At 43.6% G+C, this 25,202-nt stretch overlaps 1 protein-coding gene across 1 annotated transcript in view; it reads right to left on the bottom strand.

The window, feature by feature from the left end:
• Positions 1-1,676: 1,676 nt before the first annotated feature.
• Mob3b (MOB kinase activator 3B) overlaps positions 1,677-25,202 on the bottom strand; it is a 181,204-nt gene continuing 157,678 nt past the window's right edge. The window contains exon 4 of the mRNA XM_075971217.1: positions 1,677-7,126. Coding sequence (XP_075827332.1) covers positions 7,097-7,126 — 30 coding nt within the window. The 3' untranslated portion in view covers positions 1,677-7,096. The remainder of the gene's footprint in view (positions 7,127-25,202) is intronic.

The following is a 25,202-nucleotide window of genomic DNA, read 5'->3' as shown; positions in this document are numbered from 1 at the left end:
CATACAGAGGGAAATCCCACATCCTAAGTCCCTATTGCTGAAGACACCAAGCATTTCAGAAAGAGGGCCCAGAGACCCCCTGAGCTGGAATTGACCTGAATGACCCTGTCATGAGGATTAGCTTTCACGGTACCAAAAGGTACCACACAAGCTTCTAAAGGAAGAAGGTAACTAATAGTTCAATCTGGCTATGAGAACTGTGAACCACATCAATGGCTAGTATGGCATGATCACCCTAAGGGTGCAGTAGTGATTCACATACTTTACTTTGGCAGTAACCAGCTCTCCAGTTGGACTTACGACTTGCTCAACAAGAGGGCAATCATGCCTGGTACTGAAAACCTCGCTAAGTGAAAAACCTCACCAGCGCTAGTGAAGTCATGATTATTGGAAGAGAATCTAAAACCACTAATTTAATAATTCAGTACAGTCTGTAGCAACAATCTATAAACATTTGTCCTTAAGCCACAGATAAGTGCAGTCTTCAGCCCTTGCCAAATGAGCTTTCTTTGTGACAGATGGAGACCACTACAGAAAACCACAGCCAATCAATATGCAGCTGTGAGCCCCAGTTCTGACTCTAAAGCTCAGAAAACGCTGTGGAAAAGAGGGGGCAAGAAGATTGTTCAGAGGGGGTGGGAGGATCAGGTTGTTACTGTGAGTTTGTGCCTCCTGGTAATGCCAGCAACTATGCCCGTGAAGTATCACCAACATGACTGCCCAAACATGAGCTAGACAAGGACGGCAGTAATGGACATGCCCAAGTGGATGAGGACAAGCCCACAGGGCTCACTCAGCACTCCACAAAGACCTGTGGGCAGCTGAGGAAGGATGGAAGTGGAAGAGGTGGTCTTCCCCAGGGAAGAGCTCACCAATCGGCTGCCCGGTGCCAAACAGTCAGTCCTGGAAACACAAGTAACACTATATGGACTGAAACATATAAACAGGTTATATTTAGGAATGTATATTTGATATATTATGTATACGTGTGTGTCTATATATGTTTATTCATATATATATATGCATGCAATAACAATTAGTCAAAAAAGAGGTAATGGATTTGAAGGAGAGTGAGAGGGGATATCTATGTGGGAGGCTTGGAGGGAAGAAAGGAAGGGAGAGATATTATAATCTAAAAAGGTGTGAGCTCCCAGCTGCTGGAGTCACCTTTTGCTCTGCCTTCACTCCACTATCCTAGACTCTAACTCTCTGGAAGCGTGTGCTGTGGTTTCTCCACCAGAGAGCCCAGTCTACCTGGTCTGTCTACCCACTTGCAGCCTTTTATCTGTGAGTGTATTTATTCTTCCTTTCTTTAGCACCCCAGTCAGGCCCAAGTCCTGGAGTTGGAGCATGACATCTTTATATATCAGATCACCATCAAATTAATGTTCAGAAAATTTCCATAAGGGCACTAATATGCTGGAAAGCTAAACTATATACTTCATGTCTTATTGGAAAACTGGAATAGGATAAAGGGATTTAGCTAGAGTTCAAATGTGTCCATGTGTGCTTTCGAACAAATTTTGAACTAGCTTTTGTAAAATTAACGATTTTCCTTTTATTGACCCTTTCCCGGAACACTGCAGACTGACAAACTATCTGTTACGTACATTTGGCACGGAAAGAAGACAGACTAGAAGGTGGCTATGTAGCTTTTATTCATGACATTTGAATCCTTAAGCTCACACAGAAATTTATTTCATAAATATTCTTTAGATATATCTAGCTCTTCTAATTGATTTAATTATGTTAGCCTGCTTTCTTACAGTCAAATCCTTAGCTGAATCATAAATGGAATGGAAATATAGTTAACATTTTTCAGATGTACTTTAAAAAGAGGCAGGAAAACTTTGAAAGCAAAATACTAGAAGCTAGTAAAATAGCTCACTTCATTAAAAAAGATCCATCTTCTACGTTACACAATTTTTTACATATTATTGAAAATTTTTTTACCCATATTTAATATTGCCCAGAGGAAAATAGCTTGTTATAAAATTTTTCTGCTAAACATTTTTAAAACCAGGAAGAAGTCATTACTTCCAAAATATACTTTGTTTGGCTAGTTCTAGACAGGAATTACTAGTTTCTTCAAAACCAAAATAATCAAAGCCAGAATGACAATATTACCCAAATGATGTCTTTGCCATTTCTTGAAGACACGCTGTATTCTTTTCCTCATGCTGAGGGATTATTGGAAGCAATGTGTTTTCACCCATGACGATGGACTAAGCGTGGACCAGCATAAATCAAATCCCTTAATGTTTTCCAGCTAAGGAAAAATTTCAACCAAATCCAGTGTGTTATGATGAAGGATATTAAAAGCAGGGAGAAGGGAAACTTGGAATTGCTCAACATAACCTAGTTACAGTTTCATATGGTCAACGGAAATAGGTAAGAAAACCCCAAGATTTCTCTTATAGCCAAGTCTAGGGAAAACACAGCAGGGCCTGGAGAAGGCATGAGATAATTGCTTATCAGATTCACAGTGTGCAGTGTCTATAACACAGACAGAGGGAGAGCTTTGGGGGGAGGCTTCTAGCTTAGTTCTTAGTGGGAGGATGGCAAAGCACCTGAGAGGAGCCACAACTGCGTCGGCTGAGAAGGCAGGCTGAAGGACCACTGGTCTTTGGACATTTCATGACCATGCAAACGAAATTCTCAGCACTTAGCATTTACTGATGCTGCTGTACAGTCCCTGGACCTTCCTGAATAAAAGGTGTGAGACAGGCTGGAGCTCAAAGGGACTAGATGGCTCCGCTTGGATGGAAGGTTTCTATGGCTGTGATGTCATGTGGGTCATACAGAGGGTTCTGTAGACCTTCTAAGCCTGGATACCTGTAAAAGGAGAACAGGGTCTACCTGGAATGCTGCGACATGGTTGGGGAATAGGAAGGATAAATTAGGGATCTCTGGAGTTCCTTCTATTCATCCTAACTCTGAGGAAATAAGAAAACATTCAAGGAAGAGAAGAGCAACAGCCTAAGAAGCAGAAAAAGAATCGAGATTTGCAATTTAGTCTAGATTTAGGAAGAACGTTGGTCCTGCTGCCGCGATTTGGCTGAACACAGTGGGAAGTCAGAGGCAAAGGAGGCCTGGATGAGGGGCTTGGAGGTCATCTGGGGGACAGAAATGGAAGAACTAAGGTTCTGTTTCTCCAGTGTGTCCCCAGTTTAAACCGTTACCCCAGAGGGCAAATTGAAGATATCTCACTAGATGGTTGATATCAGTATCTATTAGGACAAAAATGTAAGGCTTGTGACCTCAAAGTGTGCCCAGACTTGTGGATATGTTGTTTATTTAAAATTATCAAAATCTTTTAAAAAAATCTGATTCCTAATCACCTCTTTTGGAGAGGCAAAACCTACTGTGAAAGTTAAGATGTTTGCCTCCCCCAAATAATTAATAGTCACCTCACCCTCAACAAGAACATATGAGCAGTTGGATATGGTGGTACACACCTTTAATCCTAGCACTCAGGAAGCAGAGGCAGGATGATGTCTGTGAGTTTAAGGTCAGCCTGGTCTACATAGTAAGTTTCAGGACAGTCAGGACTATGTAAAGAGACACTGTCTCATAATACATGAGCTGAGCTCAACGAGGAAACTATGGGTCTGTCTGAATGGGAAATCACTAAAGAAAACACACACACACACACACACACACACACACACACACACACGCACTTTGCCTCTGGATCATCACACGTCCATGAATCAGCATTTGTATGTATCGTTTGCAAACGAAAAATTCCTGGTCCTTTTCATCTTAAGTGGAAAGGTCTGACTCCTTTTACACGTCTTCATCTTCCACAGCAAGGGATTTAATATTGGGGACTGGGGACCTCTGATAACACTGAGAAGTGAAGTAGACATGTTGAGCTTCATATTCTATAAATGGTGCGTGTATCGAATCCCAGAGCTTAACAAAGAATTATGCAACTTGACTGGTCCAGGCAGATAACCTTGAGCCCACTGATTAATCTTCGATTGGACATTCACATTTTCTAACATGATGCAAGGAGGGTGTCTCATCACTGTGAACATTGTTACCCTCAACACTGTGAACATTGTTACCCTCATCACTGTGAACATTGTTACCCTCATCACTGTGAACATTGTTACCCTCATCACTGTGAACATTGTTACCCTCATCACTGTGAACATTGTTACCCTCATCACTGTGAACATTGTTACCCTCATCACTGTGAACATTGTTACCCTCATCACTGTGAACATTGTTACCCTCATCACTGCCTCCAGAATATGGGCACACCCCATAAACAAACCAGCGCTTAGGTTCTTCAGGAATGCCAGTCACATACATTACTAAAGACAGAACACACACACACACACACACACATACACACACACAGAGGAAATGATCATCTGTCAATGGAAATGAGGACAGTGACACTTAGATACAATGTGTAGTTCTTGATTACATCCTAGATTTTTTTTTTAAAGGCACATCAACGACAAAGAATCTTCTGAGGCGGAATTTGAATATCAATTTCAGGCTCTTGGAGCTGATGCCACTGAAGACGGATAGGATAATGTCCTCATTACTAACAGGAGGGGGTGACAGAGTATTTCAAAGCTTTATGATGACTGTAACTTGGTTTTCTGATGGCTCAGAAATGAGCACATTTATGGTGAGAAAGAAACGAGGTGATACGCTAGCACTTGCTATACTTAAAGGATAGGGTGCTCGCAATCTTTTAACTGTGAACTTTCCCAAAGTTAAAACAAATGCAGAAAAGCAGGAAGAAGAAGGTTAAAAGACAGAGCAGGCCTGCGCTGTCTCCGGGGCTGCAGGGATTGTCTGTTTACAATACAGACGTATGGAGGATAAGGTTAGGCCAAAGGCTTCGAAACAGCCCAAGATGATTTTTCTTTAGAATCAGCCAAACAAAGTTTTTTGTAGAAATATGAGCACCTCATCCTTCTAAAAAGCAGAGCAATTGACTAGACTTTCCTCCAAGAGCGGACTAGTGCAATTAACAATACAAGCCAGAGAAAACCATTCTAAGAAGTTAAAAAAAATTGGATTTTTTAAGGTGGATAGAAATTTCACATACACAAAAAACTGAGAGAAAATAATTAGGAATAAATGTCAAATGTTTTCAGCTTCAGGCTTCCCCATTGGCTAGGCACTACTGAAATGCAGGCACTTATTCAACCTCTCGCTGCATGAGCCTTGTAGTTGTTCAAGGTACAAAGCAGCAGAGACCTCAAGGCCGAGGCTGCCATTTCTCATTGTCACCATCCCGCACAGCCATGAACTGTGTTACTCTGTATTGCACAGGTCAGGAAGTCAGGGCTTTGTTTCTCTGGATCCTTAGCCAGATATGCTTCTAGGCCTATCTTGGTCTCTAAAAGTTACTTCAAGAGAAAATAAAAAGTTCCTGTAGATCAGAGCAAGTCAATAACAAAAAGACGTTAGCAGTGTTGGGTTTCGTAAGACAGCATCCACGAGACGGGAAGTAAGGGTTGTCCTAAACATGGTCCCATTATGTACTCCATATAGTCAGCCTTTTCATCAGTAGGCAAAGATGCCATGCTCTCTAGGATTTTGTGGCTGTCACAGATGGCTTTAACATATTAGAGATACTAAGTAACATCAGACTAGCTTGGTCATCTTCTGTTATTACATTAACTGCAAGAATACATTCACATCTACTTCCCTCCACCAACAGATACTTTATTAAAAATCAAATGTTGTGGGAAGTATGAGTACTTCTTAGTCAAGCTGTCAGAACCACAGCTTTGTGAATGAATCAGAGAAGGCAACATTTCATTTCCCCAAGCTTCCAAAAGCAGGAACGCACAGAACGGTTATTCTGATGGCCGGAAGGAATGCCTTGGCTTTGAGGAACACCTTAGCGACTGTAGCACACCTACTGACAGAAATCAACTCTGTGTCTTCCTAGAACACAAGAGATGGAAGGACAATGGGCAAGAGAAAAAGACATACACACGTGCACACACACATGCATGCACACACACACAGAGTAGAGAATAGAGTGGAGATGAGAGAGAAGAGAGATTGAAGAAGAGATGGAGAGGGAACGGGGAGGACGGGGAGGGAAAACAGGAATAGAAGAAGGGAGACTAGGGAGTTCGGCTGAGTTCAGAAGATCTGAGGTCACGCTGGGGATGCTACAGGTCAAGTGTATTGATCTACACGTACCAAATATCAACAGTCTTGTCTTGTCACTGAAATCCTAACATTATAAAATGTCTGGTCAGCCAGGACTCACTACTCCTCAATAAAGAACAAACACTGCACAAATCTGGCTCAAGGACCCCAGTGGTCATTTGTGACTTTAGTTCTCTCTTGTGGGAAATAGGAAAGTATATCTTTAATGGACCGTGGCTACGAAAATCCATCCTGACCAGGGCAAACTGGTAACGCACCAGTTTATTTCCAGACTCTTCCCAGTGGTTAGCATATGAATGACCGACCTGTCTGGGGCACAGATCATGCCCTCCATCAGATGGTCCCTGGTGAAACTACCCACGAGGGAAATGCCATGGGGGCTGCCAAGAGAACTGCAGGCCCCTCCCAGCTTCAAGCCCCGTACAAGGTTAAGCCACAGGCCCAGAACCTGGGCCTGCAGGGACTCAAGGAGAGGTGGGATAGGAAAATGGTATATGGTAGTCCCCAAATTTGATTGGTTCTTAGAAACATCAAAGACAGAGATGTTAGTCAAGAAGTCTGATAAGACATAAGCAAAAAGAACAACGAAAAACCTCTCAGTCTCAAAACCTGAATTCCAGTGAAGCCTAGTGGGCAGGCCACAGCCATGCGTGATGTGATTGGAAGTGCAGTGGCCGCTCCTGCACTATCCTCAGCCTAAGGGGTCAAGGCTGGTCCTTCATGCTGTGGTCTGCCTGGCCCACAGGCCCTGGCTAGCAGCACTTAGAGGGTTAAGAGCACACGAAGTGGGTAGGAGACATCTTTCGGAAGTCCTTGTGGGGCTCCAGCTTTCCTGCTCCTGGAAGCAAGGACCATTTCAGCCAGAGAGGGCCACTTCCTGTCCCACGGGGACTCCTGGGAGAAACTGTTCCTTTCTTCCGGTAGATGAGGTGGGATGTTAGTGACACATCCTGGTTGTCATCTCTTTCTGGAAAGCAAGGAAAGAAGGGCTGTTAGGGGACAATAAACAGAGCAATGACAGAAATACAAGGCGGCATTTCCCTGGAACCTTTAAACAGAAGGTGGCAAGCCCGAGCCATGTTCCATTTGGTCTGGTAGGCTTGAGTGTTCTCGCTCCCTCTCTTTCTCTCTCCCTCCCTCCATCCTTTTTTTTTTGAAAGATTTATTTATTATTATGTATACAGTGTTCTGCCTGCATGTATGTCTGCAGGCCAGAAGAGGGCACCAGATCTCATTATGAATGACTATGAGCCACCATGTGGTTGCTGGGAATTGAACTCAGGACCTCTGGAAGAGCAACCGGTACTCTTAACCTCTGAGCCATCTCTCCAGCCCTCCCTCCATCCTTTTATCACTCCTCTTTTTCCCTCCTTCCTTTTCTCTCTTGAATTAAGGCACTGTTTAAAATATTATACTCTCTTGTCAAAAATCCAAGTGACCTGCTTTATCTGAAGAAAAAACAAAGCAAGATGTGGAGCCCCTGAGCTCTTGGAATTGAAGCACAGCCTTCCTCTCTGGAGAGAGAATGGCCTCCAGTGTCCATCCCCATCCCGTCCAGTTGTCTCTCCAGGGAGAGCCAAGAACAGCTTGCCAACTGGTATGATAGCGGGTTTGGGTTGTCATTTTTAGAATAGAAAGCATCTTCCATTTTGATTAAGCTTCGATCACAGATGGAAAAAACGAAGAATATAATCATGTACAAGTCAAGAACAGCAAGGAAGAAGGAATGAAGGGATGCTGGAGTCTGGCCTGCAGTCTACCTAGGCACATTCCTTGCCTGGCTCTTCTGGGAACTTGGGATCCCAAATGGGCCATCCTTTTTCCTCTTTGAGACTCGGCACAGGCTGGCCTACTTCCATCTCATTCCGTTTTTATCCTCTTTACCTGGATGCCAGCCATTCCTCTTTCCAGCTCAGACATGGTGACATCCATTGGCTGAAAGACCTCATAGCCACCTTTGGAGGTGGCCACGCCTTTCTCCTGTGCACACCTTGACTGTCGCGCAGGGTGTGCTGACTTTGGGTGGGCGGTGGTTTCAATGATAACGGTTCCCCTAGGGTAATATGCTTGAACACTTTGTCCCAGTTGCTGGAACTATTTGGGAAGGATCACGGGATGTGGACCTGTTGGAGAGGTGGTCCTACTATCATGAGAATCATTAAATGTCAGGAAGAAGACTCATTACATCTCCACACAGGCTTTCACCTGGGTTTGTATCCCCAATCTTTCTCACAATGCTGGCACAAGGGAGTTCTTTCTTCATCTTTGAGACCAGTGTGGGCTGCAGGACCGAAAAAGAGCCTTGAGCTTGTCAGCATTTGGGGAAGACAAGACTAAGTCATTTTAATTAGGTGGGGAAGTTCTGAGTTCCACTTGCTGCAGCATGGAATCAGCTGCTACATCTCCTGAATGCTGGCCTGGGTCATCCCAGACAATAAAAGAGCAAACACTGGAGTCAAGAGTCAGTGTGGGCGTGACCTGGTGTTCAGAACACTGTTTGAAAACCATAGGACTGTATGGGTTAAAGAGATAGTACAGAGTTATCTAGGTACTTTGATGTTCTCAATGACTCCAGTCTCCGAGGGAGGAAGAAATGTGGTGGAGCCCAGGCTGAAACAACATCACTACAAGTATTGATTTACTGAGAAAGACATGAAGCATGTTGGAACTGGGTTCAGGCATGTTGCAATCTCACTTTTGCCCCCTTGTTATCCACCCACCTGAATTCTAAGAGCATCTTGTCTTGAATATCTGTTTGAGGGGACATCTTCTCTCACTCCAGAACAAGGCATAACTCTCCCATCCCCCTTTAACAGCCACAGCACCCCTTTCCACCAGCGGGCTAGTCTATCACTGACTTCGTTTCTGCCTCCTGGATCATCCCATCCAGGATCCTAGAGAATCCGAGTGATCAGGGCTGTGGCTGCTATTTGCTCTTGAGTGCCTGGGAATCCGGCTTCAACAAAGGTTTGCTCAATCAAGCAATGCATAGATAGGCCCCCATTCTCTCCAGCTGTAAGATGTAGTGTGATAGTGGGTAGATCAGGGAAGTGTAAATGGATTAATAGATGCACAGACTCAATACATAGTAATTTCCTCCTCTGATCACTTTCTATAGAGATCTGACTCTTCCAACTTGTTCTCAGACCTCCTCAAGCTAAGCGCGTACAGACTTCAAGGCTGTATTCTACTACTTTGCCACTTGGTGGCACTATCGAACCGTTTAAAGAAACGCTCTACAGGCATGAACTTGGCTTTCCTCACTGGTTCCCTTCGCCGGCTAATTGGCAGGGTAAAGACATTCCTTCATTCCTTCCTCAAGGAGAGCGGGCTCAGTATCTTCCACTCAGGGAACTCTTTTAAGGAGACGTCCCCATTGCTGGTCATGCGGAATGTCACTGTATATAGCAGGCCGTCCAAACCTGCAGTATTGTTTCTTCAGGGGAGATTTTTCTGGCAAGTCTCTGGCAAGACACTCTATTTGGCTTGTTTAGGAAGAAAATTGCAGCATTTGGAGGTTTGTGTGTTTGTTTATTGGCTGGGCTATTCCACTCCTGGGCACACGGATACAAGCACATTCCTGTTCATTGCCGCTCTATTCACAAGAGCAAGGAAATGGAACCAGCCTAGATGCGCGTTAACAGCTGAACGGACATTGAAAATGTGGTGCATATATACAAATGGAATTTTTTTTTTTTTTTTTGGTTTTTCGAGACAGGGTTTCTCTGCGGCTTTGGAGCCCGTCCTGGAACTAACTAGCTCTGTAGACCAGGCTGGTCTCGAACTCACAGAGATCCGCCTGCCTCTGCCTCCCGAGTGCTGGGATTAAAGGCGTGCGCCACCAACGCCCGGCTTACAAATGGAATTTTATTCAGCTATTTAAAAACATGGCTGGAGCTGGAGAGATGGCTTAGAGGTTAAGAGCACTGGCTGCTCTTCCAGAGGTCCTGAGTTCAATTCCCAGGAACCACATGGTGGCTCACAGCCATCTGTAATGAGATCTGGTGCCCTCTTCTGGTGTGTGGGCATACATGGAAGCAGAATGTTGTACACATAATAAGTAAATAAATTTTTAAAAAATGGCATTGAGGAAATTTGTAGAAAAATTGGTGGATTTGGGAATTAAGCAAGATGTCAGAAAGACAAAAACTGCATGTTTTTTTCTGATACACAGTTCTTAGCCCGTAGTGTGTGTGTGTGTGTGTGTGTGTGTGTGTGTGTGTGTGTGTGTTAGATAAAGTCTAACAGGCTAGAAAAGATACCAGAGAAGGTAATAACAGGTGATGAGGAAGGTTAAGCAAGGGTGGGCAAAAGGACACTCAGGAAAGTCACTGGGGAGAGGAGTTAGAGCAAGGATCAGGAGTAGCAGGGAGGATGGGGGGATGGGAGGAAGAGGCCACTACTGTTTTGTGATAATGCTAATTTAGAATATTAAAATATTTATTTTTCCCCTTTTTTGTTTGTTTGTGTGACAGGATTTCTCTGTGTAACAATCCTGGAATTCTCTATAGACCAGGCTGAGCTAAAACAGCAACCCGCTTGCCTCAGCCTCCCAAGCGCTGAGATTAAAGGCGTGTGCCACCACTGCCCAGCTATAAATCTTGTTTTAAATGTACTTTCTGGTAGAAACAAAGCCAGGTTTTGGATTCGTCGCTCCTTTCAGCCTCATTCTCCACAGCCAACAGCTTCCACACTGGGCCTGCAGAGGAAGCTGGTCCTGGTGGGGCTACAGACTGAATCCAACACCATACAAACAGCCACGCCACCCAGCTTCCCAGGGTCTCCTTGGTGCCTTGGAGTTTCTCATAGGCCACTCCATTCCTCTATGCCTGGCAAATCCTCAAACAGCTTACATGACGACCCCAAAGCATTACTGGCTGGGTCCCCATCGCTGGGCTCTCTGCTAGCTTTGGAATTCATTACACAGTTAGCCTTAACCTGAGTTGTATATTGTATATCTCTTAGTGTATACTGCTAAGTGATGAAGGATGTTTTCTCAAGTCATATGCGGTATATATGATTTGAGGCTGTTACAAATATAATTTCTATCAACATGAGTTTATAGCTGGGCAAATGAAATTATTATGTTTTTATGTTTTCAATTTCTGATATTTTTGTTCTTGGCATAGTCTCTGGATTTTTAGGTACTTTTAATACCCATATTATTTCTTGCCTTAAAAATAAAAGAGCCCTAGTAACTTAAAAAGCAATAAAAGGGGAGAGAGGACAAGACACCCAATGGAAGTCACATTTAACTTTAGAAACAAAGCTTCAGTGATTTTTGCCTGGTTTTTTAGGGAAGGTGGGGGCGGGGCAAACAGCCTAAGCTTTGTGTAAGTTACACAATTCCTTGTCTGATCTCAACTTTTAAAACTGAAAATGGCCGCTGTTTGATAGTAGTGTGAGCTGATTTTGACGCTGACGGATCACATTTCTATGAGAGAAATATCACCACCATCATCATCAGTTATCACCATCATCATCATCATCAGTTATCACAATCATCATCAGTTATCACCACCATCATCATCAGTTATCACCATCATCATCATCAGTTATCATCATCATCATCAGTTATCACAATCATCATCATCAGTTATCACCACCATCATCATCAGTTATCACCATCATCATCATCAGTTATCATCATCATCATCAGTTATCACAATCATCATCATCAGTTATCACCACCATCATCATCAGTTATCACCATCATCATCATCAGTTATCACCATCATCATCATCAGTTATCACCATCACCATCATCATCAGTTATCACCACCATCATCATCAGTTATCACCACCATCATCATCAGTTATCACCATCATCATCATCAGTTATCACCATCATCATCATCAGTTATCACCATCATCATCATCAGTTATCACCATCATCATCATCATCAGTTATCACCATCATCATCATCAGTTATCACCATCACCATCATCATCAGTTATCACCACCATCATCATCAGTTATCACCACCATCATCATCAGTTATCACCATCATCATCATCAGTTATCACCATCATCATCATCAGTTATCACCATCATCATCATCAGTTATCACCATCATCATCATCAGTTATCACCATCATCATCATCAGTTATCACCATCATCATCATCAGTTATCACCATCATCATCATCAGTTATCACAATCATCATCATCAGTTATCACCATCATCATCATCAGTTATCACCATCATCATCATCAGTTATCACCATCATCATCATCAGTTATCACCATCACCATCATCATCAGTTATCACCACCATCATCATCAGTTATCACCATCATCATCATCAGTTATCACCATCATCATCATCAGTTATCACCATCATCATCATCAGTTATCACGATCACCATCATCATCATCATCATCATCAGTTATCACCACCATCATCATCAGTTATCACCATCATCATCATCAGTTATCACCATCATCATCATCAGTTATCACCATCACCATCATCATCATCATCATCATCATCAGTTATCACCACCATCATCATCAGTTATCACCATCATCATCATCAGTTATCACCATCATCATCATCAGTTATCACCATCATCATCATCAGTTATCACCATCATCATCATCATCAGTTATTACCACCATCATCATCAGTTATCATCATCATCATTATCATCAGTTATCACCATCATCATCATCATCAGTTATCACCATCATCATCATCAGTTATCACCATCATCATCATCATCATCAGTTATCACCATCATCATCATCATCATCATCAGTTATCACCATCATCATCATCATCATCATCAGTTATCACCATCATCATCATCAGTTATCACCATCATCATCATCATCATCATCATCATCATCATCATCATCATCAGTTATCACCATCATCATCATCAGTTATCACCATCATCATCATCATCAGTTATCACCATCATCATCATCAGTTATCACCATCATCATCATCATCAGTTATCACCATCATCATCAGTTATCACCATCATCATCATCATCAGTTATCACCACCAGCATCATCATCAGTTATCACCATCATCATCATCAGTTATCACCACGATCATCATCAGTTATCACCATCATCATCAGTTATCACCATCATCATCATCAGTTATCACCATCATCATCATCAGTTATCACCATCATCATCATCATCAGTTATCACCATCATCATCATCATCAGTTATCACCATCATCATCATCATCAGTTATCACCATCATCATCATCATCAGTTGTCACCATCATCATCATCATCAGTTATCACCATCATCATCATCAGTTATCACCATCATCATCATCAGTTATCACCATCATCATCATCACCATCATCATCATCATCAGTTATCACCATCATCATCATCAGTTATTACCACCATCATCATCATCAGTTATCACCACCATCATCATCATCATCATCAGTTATCATCACCATCATCATCATCAGTTATCACCATCATCATCAGTTATCACCATCATCATCATCATCAGTTATCACCACCATCATCATCAGTTATCACCATCATCATCATCAGTTATCACCATCATCATCATCATCAGTTATCACCACCATCATCATCATCAGTTACCATCATCATCATCAGTTATCACCATCATCATCATCAGTTATCACCATCATCATCATCAGTTATCACCATCATCATCAGTTATCACCATCATCATCATCATCAGTTATCACCACCATCATCATCAGTTATCACCACCATCATCATCAGTTATCACCACCATCATCATCATCAGTTATCACCACCATCATCATCAGTTATCACCATCATCATCATCATCAGTTATCACCATCATCATCATCAGTTATCACCATCATCATCATCAGTTATCACCATCATCATCAGTTATCACCATCATCATCATCATCAGTTATCACCATCATCATCATCAGTTATTACCACCATCATCATCAGTTATCACCACCATCATCATCATCATCATCAGTTATCATCACCATCATCATCATCAGTTATCACCATCATCATCATCAGTTATCACCATCATCATCATCATCAGTTATCACCATCATCATCATCAGTTATCACCATCATCATCAGTTATCACCATCATCATCATCATCAGTTATCACCATCATCATCATCAGTTATCACCACCATCATCATCAGTTATCACCACCATCATCATCATCATCATCAGTTATCACCATCATCATCATCATCAGTTATCACCATCATCATCAGTTATCACCATCATCATCATCAGTTATCACCATCATCATCAGTTATCACCATCATCATCATCATCAGTTATCACCATCATCATCATCAGTTATTACCACCATCATCATCAGTTATCACCACCATCATCATCATCATCATCAGTTATCATCACCATCATCATCATCAGTTATCACCATCATCATCATCAGTTATCACCATCATCATCATCATCAGTTATCACCATCATCATCATCATCATCAGTTATCACCATCATCATCATCATCAGTTATCACCATCATCATCATCAGTTATCACCATCATCATCATCAGTTATCACCATCATCATCATCATCAGTTATCACCATCATCATCATCAGTTATCATCATCATCATCATCATCAGTTATCACCATCATCATCAGTTATCACCATCATCATCATCATCATCATCAGTTATCACCATCATCATCATCAGTTATCACCATCATCATCATCATCAGTTATCACCATCATCATCATCAGTTATCACCATCATCATCATCAGTTATCACCACCATCATCATCATCATCAGTTATCACCATCATCATCATCAGTTATCACCATCATCATCATCATCAGTTATCACCATCATCATCATCGTCAGTTATCACCATCACCATCATCATCATCAGTTATCACCATCATCATCATCAGTTATCATCATCATCATCATCATCAGTTATCACCATCATCATCATCAGTTATCACCACCATCATCATCAGTTATCACCATCATCATCATCATCATCAGTTATCACCATCATCATCATCATCAGTTATCACCATCATCATCATCAGTTATCACCATCATAATCATCAGTTATCACCATCATCATCATCGTCAGTTATCACCATCATCATCATCAGTTATCACCATCATCATCATCGTCAGTTATCACCATCATCATCATCATCAGTTATCACCATCATCATCATCAGTTATCACCATCATCATCATCGTCAGTTATCACCATCATCATCATCGTCAGTTATCACCATCATCATCATCATCAGTTATCACCATCATCATCATCAGTTATCACCATCATCATCATCATCAGTTATCACCATCATCATCATCAGTTATCACCATCATCATCATCAGTTATCACCATCATCATCATCAGTTATCACCACCATCATCATCAGTTATCACCATCATCATCATCAGTTATCACCATCATCATCAGTTATCACCATCATCATCATCATCATCAGTTATCACCATCATCATCATCAGTTATCACCATCATCATCATCATCATCATCAGTTATTACCACCATCATCATCAGTTATCACCACCATCATCATCATCATCATCAGTTATCACCATCATCATCATCATCATCATCATCAGTTATCACCATCATCATCATCAGTTATCACCATCATCATCATCATCAGTTATCACCATCATCATCATCAGTTATCACCATCATCATCATCATCAGTTATCACCATCATCATCAGTTATCACCATCATCATCATCATCAGTTATCACCACCAGCATCATCATCAGTTATCGCCATCATCATCATCAGTTATCACCACGATCATCATCAGTTATCACCATCATCATCAGTTATCACCATCATCATCATCATCAGTTATCACCACCAGCATCATCATCAGTTATCACCATCATCATCATCAGTTATCACCACGATCATCATCAGTTATCACCATCATCATCAGTTATCACCATCATCATCATCAGTTATCACCATCATCATCAGTTATCACCATCATCATCATCATCATCAGTTATCACCATCATCATCATCATCATCAGTTATCACCATCATCATCATCATCAGTTATCACCATCATCATCATCATCAGTTGTCACCATCATCATCATCATCAGTTATCACCATCATCATCATCAGTTATCACCATCATCATCATCAGTTATCACCATCATCATCATCATCAGTTATCACCATCATCATCATCACCATCATCATCATCATCAGTTATCACCATCATCATCATCAGTTACCATCATCATCATCATCAGTTATCACCATCATCATCATCAGTTATCACCATCATCATCATCAGTTATCACCATCACCATCATCATCAGTTATCACCATCATCATCATCATCAGTTATCACCATCATCATCATCATCAGTTATCACCATCATCATCAGTTATCACCATCATCATCATCATCAGTTATCACCACCATCATCATCAGTTATCACCACCATCATCATCAGTTATCACCACCATCATCATCATCAGTTATCACCATCATCATCATCAGTTATCACCACCATCATCATCAGTTATCACCATCATCATCATCATCAGTTATCACCATCATCATCATCAGTTATCACCATCATCATCATCAGTTATCACCATCATCATCAGTTATCACCATCATCATCATCATCAGTTATCACCATCATCATCATCAGTTATTACCACCATCATCATCAGTTATCACCACCATCATCATCATCATCATCAGTTATCATCACCATCATCATCATCAGTTATCACCATCATCATCATCAGTTATCACCATCATCATCATCATCAGTTATCACCATCATCATCAGTTATCACCATCATCATCATCAGTTATCACCATCATCATCAGTTATCACCATCATCATCATCATCAGTTATCACCATCATCATCATCAGTTATCACCACCATCATCATCAGTTATCACCACCATCATCATCATCATCATCAGTTATCACCATCATCATCATCATCAGTTATCACCATCATCATCAGTTATCACCATCATCATCATCAGTTATCACCATCATCATCAGTTATCACCATCATCATCATCATCAGTTATCACCATCATCATCATCAGTTATTACCACCATCATCATCAGTTATCACCACCATCATCATCATCATCATCAGTTATCATCACCATCATCATCATCAGTTATCACCATCATCATCATCAGTTATCACCATCATCATCATCATCAGTTATCACCATCATCATCATCATCATCAGTTATCACCATCATCATCATCATCAGTTATCACCATCATCATCATCAGTTATCACCATCATCATCATCAGTTATCACCATCATCATCATCATCAGTTATCACCATCATCATCATCAGTTATCATCATCATCATCATCATCAGTTATCACCATCATCATCAGTTATCACCATCATCATCATCATCATCATCAGTTATCACCATCATCATCATCAGTTATCACCATCATCATCATCATCAGTTATCACCATCATCATCATCGTCAGTTATCACCATCATCATCATCAGTTATCACCACCATCATCATCATCATCAGTTATCACCATCATCATCATCAGTTATCATCATCATCATCATCATCATCATCAGTTATCACCATCATCATCATCAGTTATCACCACCATCATCATCAGTTATCACCATCATCATCATCATCATCAGTTATCACCATCATCATCATCATCAGTTATCACCATCATCATCAGTTATCACCATCATCATCATCATCATCAGTTATCACCATCATCATCATCATCATCATCAGTTATCACCATCATCATCATCAGTTATCACCATCATCATCAGTTATCACCATCATCATCATCAGTTATCACCATCATCATCATCATCAGTTATCACCACCATCATCATCAGTTATCACCATCACTTCACTGAAACAGGGTCTCCCTCAGTGGCTCAGATTGGTCTGGAAATTGTCTGGACATCGTGAGTCCCAAGCTAGCAGACATCTCACCTGGAAATGGAGTTTACCTACAAGGGTACCCCCTACCGTCACCCCTCCTTCCCTACATCCTGCCTGGGAATCAGAGAACCTGGCAACAGGCTTCCTCTGTGAACCCCTCCACCTTCAAAAAGCATAAGAAGGGGCTCCCTCCTCTTGTGTGGGTTCTGATTTTCTTTAGAGACCCCCTACTATGTTTTCTGTCTCTGGTGCTGGGACCTCAACTTTTGTTGGAGCCCTGCCGTGCCACTGGCATTCTGTCTGTCTGTCCGTGGGGTTAATCCTAATCCTTATTCCTCAGCCATGTGTCTTTTCAGACCATCAACCTCAACTAAAACTTCACCTAGATTAGACTGGCTCCAAACTAAAGCTACTTGCCCAAGTTCACACAACTTCAGAGTGACTTTCAGTCCAGATGGAGGTGATTGAAATACAAGCAAGCCAACCTTACTTATACTGTTCCCATTATTCCACTGAGGGAGGGGAGGGATGCAGCTTGTGACTTCGTTGGTTAAAATGCTTCAGGGGACACAAGAGGCACAGCAACTTGAACACATGCTTTCCTTTAATCCACACGTTCTGCTAACTGTGAGGGACAAGGAGGACGAGGGAGGAAGAAATATTACCAATAGTACAAACAACTGAGGAAGAGAAAGAGCAGAGAGAGCAGAAAGGAAGGCGGGTACAGAAAGGTCACTGTGTGCGTACACTTGGGATGCAAACTGGGAAGATGGCCTTTGAGCAGATGGCTTCACCCCAACTCCCAGTCATTAAAAGCTCCATGGCTTGGAACAGGGTAGTGTTAGAAGCCTGCAACACAACGCTAGACTCGATTCAAAAGGACACACAGATACTTGTGTGTCTGACTCACACTCTTGGAGTCACAGAAATGACACGTGTAGAAGGAGATGTGGGCTGCGTTCCTGCCACCCAGCTCCTGGCCGCCTGGCTAGCTTATGCCCCGAAATAACAACACACAAACTGTATTCATATAAACACTGCCTGGCTCATTATATCTAGCCTCTTCTTGGCTAACTCTCATATCTTGCTTAACCCATTTTTAATAATCTGTGCAGCACCATGAAGTGCTGTCTTACTGGGAAAGATTCTAGTGTACGTCCATCTTGGGCTGGAGCCTCATTGCGTCTGACCAGAGAGGAGAGGCATGGCGTCTGGCTCACTTCCCTTCTTCCCAGCATTCTGTTCTGTCTACTCCACCTACCTAATTTTCTGACCTATCAGGCCAAGCAGTTTTCTTTATTGATTAACTAATGAAACAACAGATTGATAAATGACCTCCCCACATCATTTCTGCCATGGGTATTCCCTTCCGTCCCTTATTGCCCATTGTTACCCAGAGCTCTCTTCTAAGACTGACCTTCTTCCTCCCTAAAGATGGTTCCTGGTGCCAGGCGGTGGTGGCGCACGCCTGTAATCCCAGCACTCGGGAGGATCTCTGTGAGTTCGAGGCCAGCCTGGTCTACAAAGGGAGTTCCAGGACAGGCTCCAAAGCTACAGAGAAACCCTGTCTCGAAAAAACAAAACAAAAAAACAAGATGGTTCCTGGTCACACCCACTCATCCATACTAGTATTAGCCGGAGGAAGGCCATTCCTGTCTGCAAACAAGGGTAAGGGTGCATCCTGCTATGTGAGAACCATAGGGACATTGGTGTTACAGCACCGCAGAGAACAGGCAGATGTGATTTTGGGTGCTATAAAATCAGAATAGGCTTTCCCTTAGCCCCAAAGACTCAGAGGCCTTGCTCTGCCATGCTACCATGCATCCACTGCAGTCACACTGCATCCAAGGGTAAGAAGCCGTGCACTCTCCTCAGTCCCTGCTGGCTTCCTCAGCGGCACTGGCTGGGAGACACTGTGGAGGCCCAAACAGACATGAGTAGCCCGCACATCCCTTCTCTCCTTCCTGTGGGATGTACTAGCGACTTTGCACCTGGTCTACAAGGACCTCAATATCGACATTCCTCGCATCATGGCAGCCCCGCACATGCGTGGTCTCCGCACTTGTTCCTTTAGTACTGAGATGCTCAGAACACTCCAGTTCATCCTTCCAAGCCCTGCTTAGAGTCTTTGAAGTCTAAGCCACCTGGTTGGGAGAGAGAGCAAGTCTCAGAGAAGAGATCCCACGGTGAAGGAGGAGGAAGGGTCTCAGGGTTGCTAAGCAGGTTACCGGAAAGCTGGCTAGAGGTAAACAGAGAGCCAGTCAAATGTCGGTTCCGGCTAGAGTGACACACGGCTAGAGTGATGAACGCAGAGAAAGAAAGAAGTTAAAAGTGAACAACCAAAACATAAAACACTCTAAACAATCCCTCAGCCAGCTCCCGCCCAGCCTGGAGGCAGGCAGAGGTTTGGTGGTGGGACCACAGCTGTCCAAATGAGGCTAGCTTCCACTTCCTGTGGGGAGGATTTCTCTTCTCACTTTTCAGAACCCAAGTAGCTGTGAGGACCAGGGGAAATAACAATGGTTTTTGGGCAAATGCCCTTGGCAGTTCCAGAAGCCAAGTTTTTCCCACCTCACTTCTGGGAACACATGGGTAAGTCCATGGGACTTGCTTGTCCACCGTGCAGGGTGAGGTGTGCCCAGCTGTTTTCATGATACCCAGTGAAGGCTGAAACACTGTAACCTGCGAGGGCAAATGTCTGTCATTTCCTTCCCTGAGCTCAGAGATCTTCCTTCTGGCCCCCAAGCAGGCAGACTTTCTGGCAGGAAGCTTCCGTTTAATTGCAGTCCAAATGATCAGCAGGTAATCCCAGATTATGGGACCTACATGTTTGCACACAACTATTTTTATAATGCAACTATGCCCATGAAACAAGAACTCGGAGGGGGAGAGCATGGGATAAATCCGGACTAGCTGAACATAGCGGACAATGAGGAATACTGAGAACTCAAGAACAATCGCAGTGGGTTTGTTTTTTTTTTAAAGATGTATTTATTATTTATTTATTATATATAGTGTTCTGCCTGCTGGTGTCCTGGCACGCCAGAAGAGGGCATCAGATCTCATTATAGATGGTTGTGAGCCACCATGTGGTTGCTGGGAACTGAACTCAGTACTTCTGGAAGAGCAGTCAGTGCTCTTAACTGCTGAGACACCTCTCCAGCCCCACAGTGGGTTTTTGATCCTACTGCACGTACTGGCTTTGGGGGAGCCTAGGCAGTTTGGATGCTCACCTTAGGAGACCTGGATAGAGGTGGGCGGTCCTTGGGCTTCCCACAGGTCAGGGATCCCTGATTGCTCTTAGAGCTGATGAGGGAGGGTGACTTGATCGGGGGAGGGGGAGGGAAATGGGAGGCGGTTGCAGGGAGGAGGCAGAAATCCTTAATAAATAAATAAGTTTTAAAAAAATTAATAAAAAAAAGAACTCTAGCAGGAAGCTGACACCTGTCACTCTAACATATGTACATCTACACACACATACACACACATACATGCACACATGCGCACACACACGCAATATACATATACACATGCATACACATGCACACACACATACACACACAAACATACACACACGCATACACACATACATGCAAACACATACAAACACACACACACAAACACATACACGCACACAATACACACATGCGCATACACACAAACATACACATACACGCATACACACACACACACACACACACACGCACACACATCACTTGGCAGACAGCGATGGGTGATAAGCAAAGCAGCCTAAGGAAGAAGGGGTGATGAAAAAGGACATGACCAGCCAGCAAGCGTCTCCTGTCCTCACCAGGCGCATCTGTCTTTCCCTACGTGCCAGACACCCAGACACCGTCTGCGCTGTACAGCATCATGCAGGATGTCACGGTGTGTGGTCTTCATCCCACTCTGCAGAAGGAGCCGAGGGTCAGCATTTTGGCATAGTCACATACATACACAATCATCGGGACAGCAAGTCTGAAACTGCCCCATCTGTCCCTCTCACGGGTCCATCGGCTGTAGCCCCAGGCCTCACGCCTTCTGAATCAGTGGACCACCGCACCTCCGCACTAGCAACAGGGTGGGGCCACTCCCAGGAAGCCCAAGGTCAGGCCTGCTCCCTTCCCTGGCGAGCATCCCAAAGTCCGAGATTGCTGACTAAATCAAGAGAACAGTCAGACTATAGAAATTAAAAAATAAACAAAAACCAAATCCAAAATGCTCACAAGACTAGATGAGATGCAGCCAGTGTGTCAGAATTACAAATGTCCCTTCTGGTGACTTGTAGGGATGTGGGTGGTGACGGAGCCAAACAAAGTCAAAATAGCAATGCAGCCGGCGAGAGCTCCCTGAGCAGAAAGGACAATATTTATTGGATTAATTCTGTTCCTAGCCACCCACATTACTGACACAGAGGGAGTTTCCTTTACAAAGGTAGGTGTGAGCATGGACACATACATGCAGACCCCCAAATCCATACATACAGAAGAATGGACAGATAAACACACATACCCGCCACCCACCAAGAAGAGGTACTCATAGCCGATGCAAGAACCAAACTGCTTTTCTTTTCCCAAGCTCTATGCACATTAAAAAGACGTGACTTTCTGTAAACACAGTCGGCGCTTGATTTACACAGATTCCCAGAAAGGAAGAGCTGCAGAATTTTGAAGCACTCTCACGGAACCACAGGGTTATGTATGAGAACATGGCTGGGTGCCTCTTGCCAGGAGACGTGACAGCTACCAGAGGAAGGGGCCTTAGAATCCCGCAGGGGAAGAGAAGCCCTTGAGTGTCACGCCTGTGGAGGATGGACCTAGGTCAGGTCAGGACTGTGGAGAATCAGGAGATTAGCCTGGGGGTGTTGTTTTTTTTTTAAGATTTATTTATTATGCATACAACATTCTGCCTCCACGTGTGCCCACACACCAGAGGAGGGCGCCAGATCTCCTTACAGATGGTTGTGAGCCACCAGGTGGTTGCTGGGAATTGAACTCAGGACCTCTGGAAGAGCAGACAGTGCCCTTAACCACTGAGCCATCTCTCCAGCCCCTGGGGGTGCTGTTGAGGGATTATCTAGATGAGGTCATTTAAAGTGGGAGAACCCACCTGAATGGTGGGCAGCAGCACCATTTCACGCACTGGCGTCTTGGGCTGAAGAAAAAGGAGAAAGTCAGCTGAGCAGGAGAATCCATCACTCCCTGCTTCCTGACTGGGGGGACTGCCATGTGCCCAGCTGCCCCAAACTCCCTCAACCCCACTCCCCTACATCGTGGGCTGCACCCTTGAGTCGCTTCTGTTAAGTGTTTCATTACAGCGATAGGACAGTAACTAAGACATTGGGTCGTGGCGTCATTACGCTCTGGCGTATGGCGTCACCATGCTCTGTTCTCAAGACCTTCCCCCACCCCTGCCCCCCACCCCTCAGACCCGTTAAGCACCAGCATGCTTTGCGGCAGCATTCTTTCTAGCATTGTGACTTTCTCTGCAGATCAGCCTGCCCGGCTCTTCCACTGACTGAGACAATACTAACCCCTGACCAGGACAAGACAGTGACCAGCCACGATCTTTGCTCTGAGCAATGCTACCTGTGACTCAGCCTAGCACATAAGCAACCCACTGCGGCTTTAACCTATGGCCTTCTCTCAATTCCCACTTCCACTTGCTCAGTTTCCTCACAGTTCCCTAGGGGTCAGTGTTGTCTGGTGTTTATTTCTCCAGTCATAGCAAGAAGCCATCTTGGCTGTCCTGGAGCAGAACAATATAGGGGTCGCAAGGTCTATCTATGTAGTAGTAATGGGGTCACTCACCCAGGTGAGGAGACCCTCGCCTGGGATCCTAGCTCGTATTCCCTCTCCCAGCTACAAGACTGCTAAACTCATTGGACTTCGCAAGCTGGACTTTGGTGAGATAGTGCTTTTGTTTGTCCATTCTAGGACGACTGGACGTTCTGGTGTCTGTCACAAGTCTAGCTTCCTCCTGCCACACACTGCATTCGCCCCCACAGATGCTCAAAAGGCCCCCATATTTTGAGGGGTGAAACAGATTTCTACCCTGTTCAGTGTTCACCTATGGGGCCTCCCAGATCCCAGAAGCCAGACCTGGGCTTTTGTCATTGGCTTTCCATCAGCAACCAGAAAGACACGGGAAGCAGAAGTCCATCCCCTAGGGGGCAGCTGTAGGCACCAGGGTTTTCATGAATGGAATCAACTTTAGTGAACTTCAAGAAGCCCTGATCAGTCACTGTGGAAGTTTTCTGAACTTTGGGAGCACCGACCGGTGCCTGGAGGAAGAGTTTACTTCACTTGGAAACACAAAGAGTTTCAGAGAAGCCATCAGCCTCGTTGAAGGCATCACAGGACGGAGGCTGCTAGAATGTCATAAGACCTGTGCTGTGTGACTGATGAAACGTGGGGGAGGGGCCTCTGCCCTGATGAGCTCCTAATTTGTGAAGTTGACAGTTCTTAGCAGGCCCATGCCTTTGGCTGGCGCAGTGCTGTTTAGACTGAGTAAAGAGGCCCAAAGCAAACTGAAAATTTTCATTTTAATAAAATAAGATCATCAGCTACTTCTCAATTTGCAGTGGGGTTATTTCCCAATGACCCTATCCTAACCTATAAACACGGTGAAAAGAACTTCACACGCCCGACCTACTGAAGATCTGGGTTAGCAACACTGTGGATCACAGAGGACGTGATCTGTGCCCTGTTGCTCACGCGCGTGCGAGCACACACACACACTTGTGCAGAGCTGAGGCTCCCATTGCCTCGCATCAAAAGAGAATAACTATATCATCAGCCTGCAAGAAGATCAAAGCTCAAGATTCAGAGTATGGTTTCTAGCATACAGTCACACAAATTCCAAGTATGCCGGTTTGACGAGTAGCAAATGCAATGTTTCAATCTCCCACAAGGGGCCTTTTGCATGTGTTTATACGTGTGGTGTGTTGGCATGCATGTGTTCATGTTTTGCATGTCTGTGCAGGCCTGAGGTGTCCTCATTTGTTCCCCACATTATATACTGAGATAAGGTCTCTTGCTGAAGCTGGAGCAGAGTGGGTGGAGAGCCAGCGGCTCTCGGGAACCCATTTC

This window comes from Microtus pennsylvanicus, chromosome 5, assembly GCF_037038515.1.
Source record: "Microtus pennsylvanicus isolate mMicPen1 chromosome 5, mMicPen1.hap1, whole genome shotgun sequence".
Taxonomy (NCBI): Eukaryota; Metazoa; Chordata; class Mammalia; order Rodentia; family Cricetidae; genus Microtus; species Microtus pennsylvanicus.
This window is presented reverse-complemented; position numbering and strand designations above follow the sequence as displayed.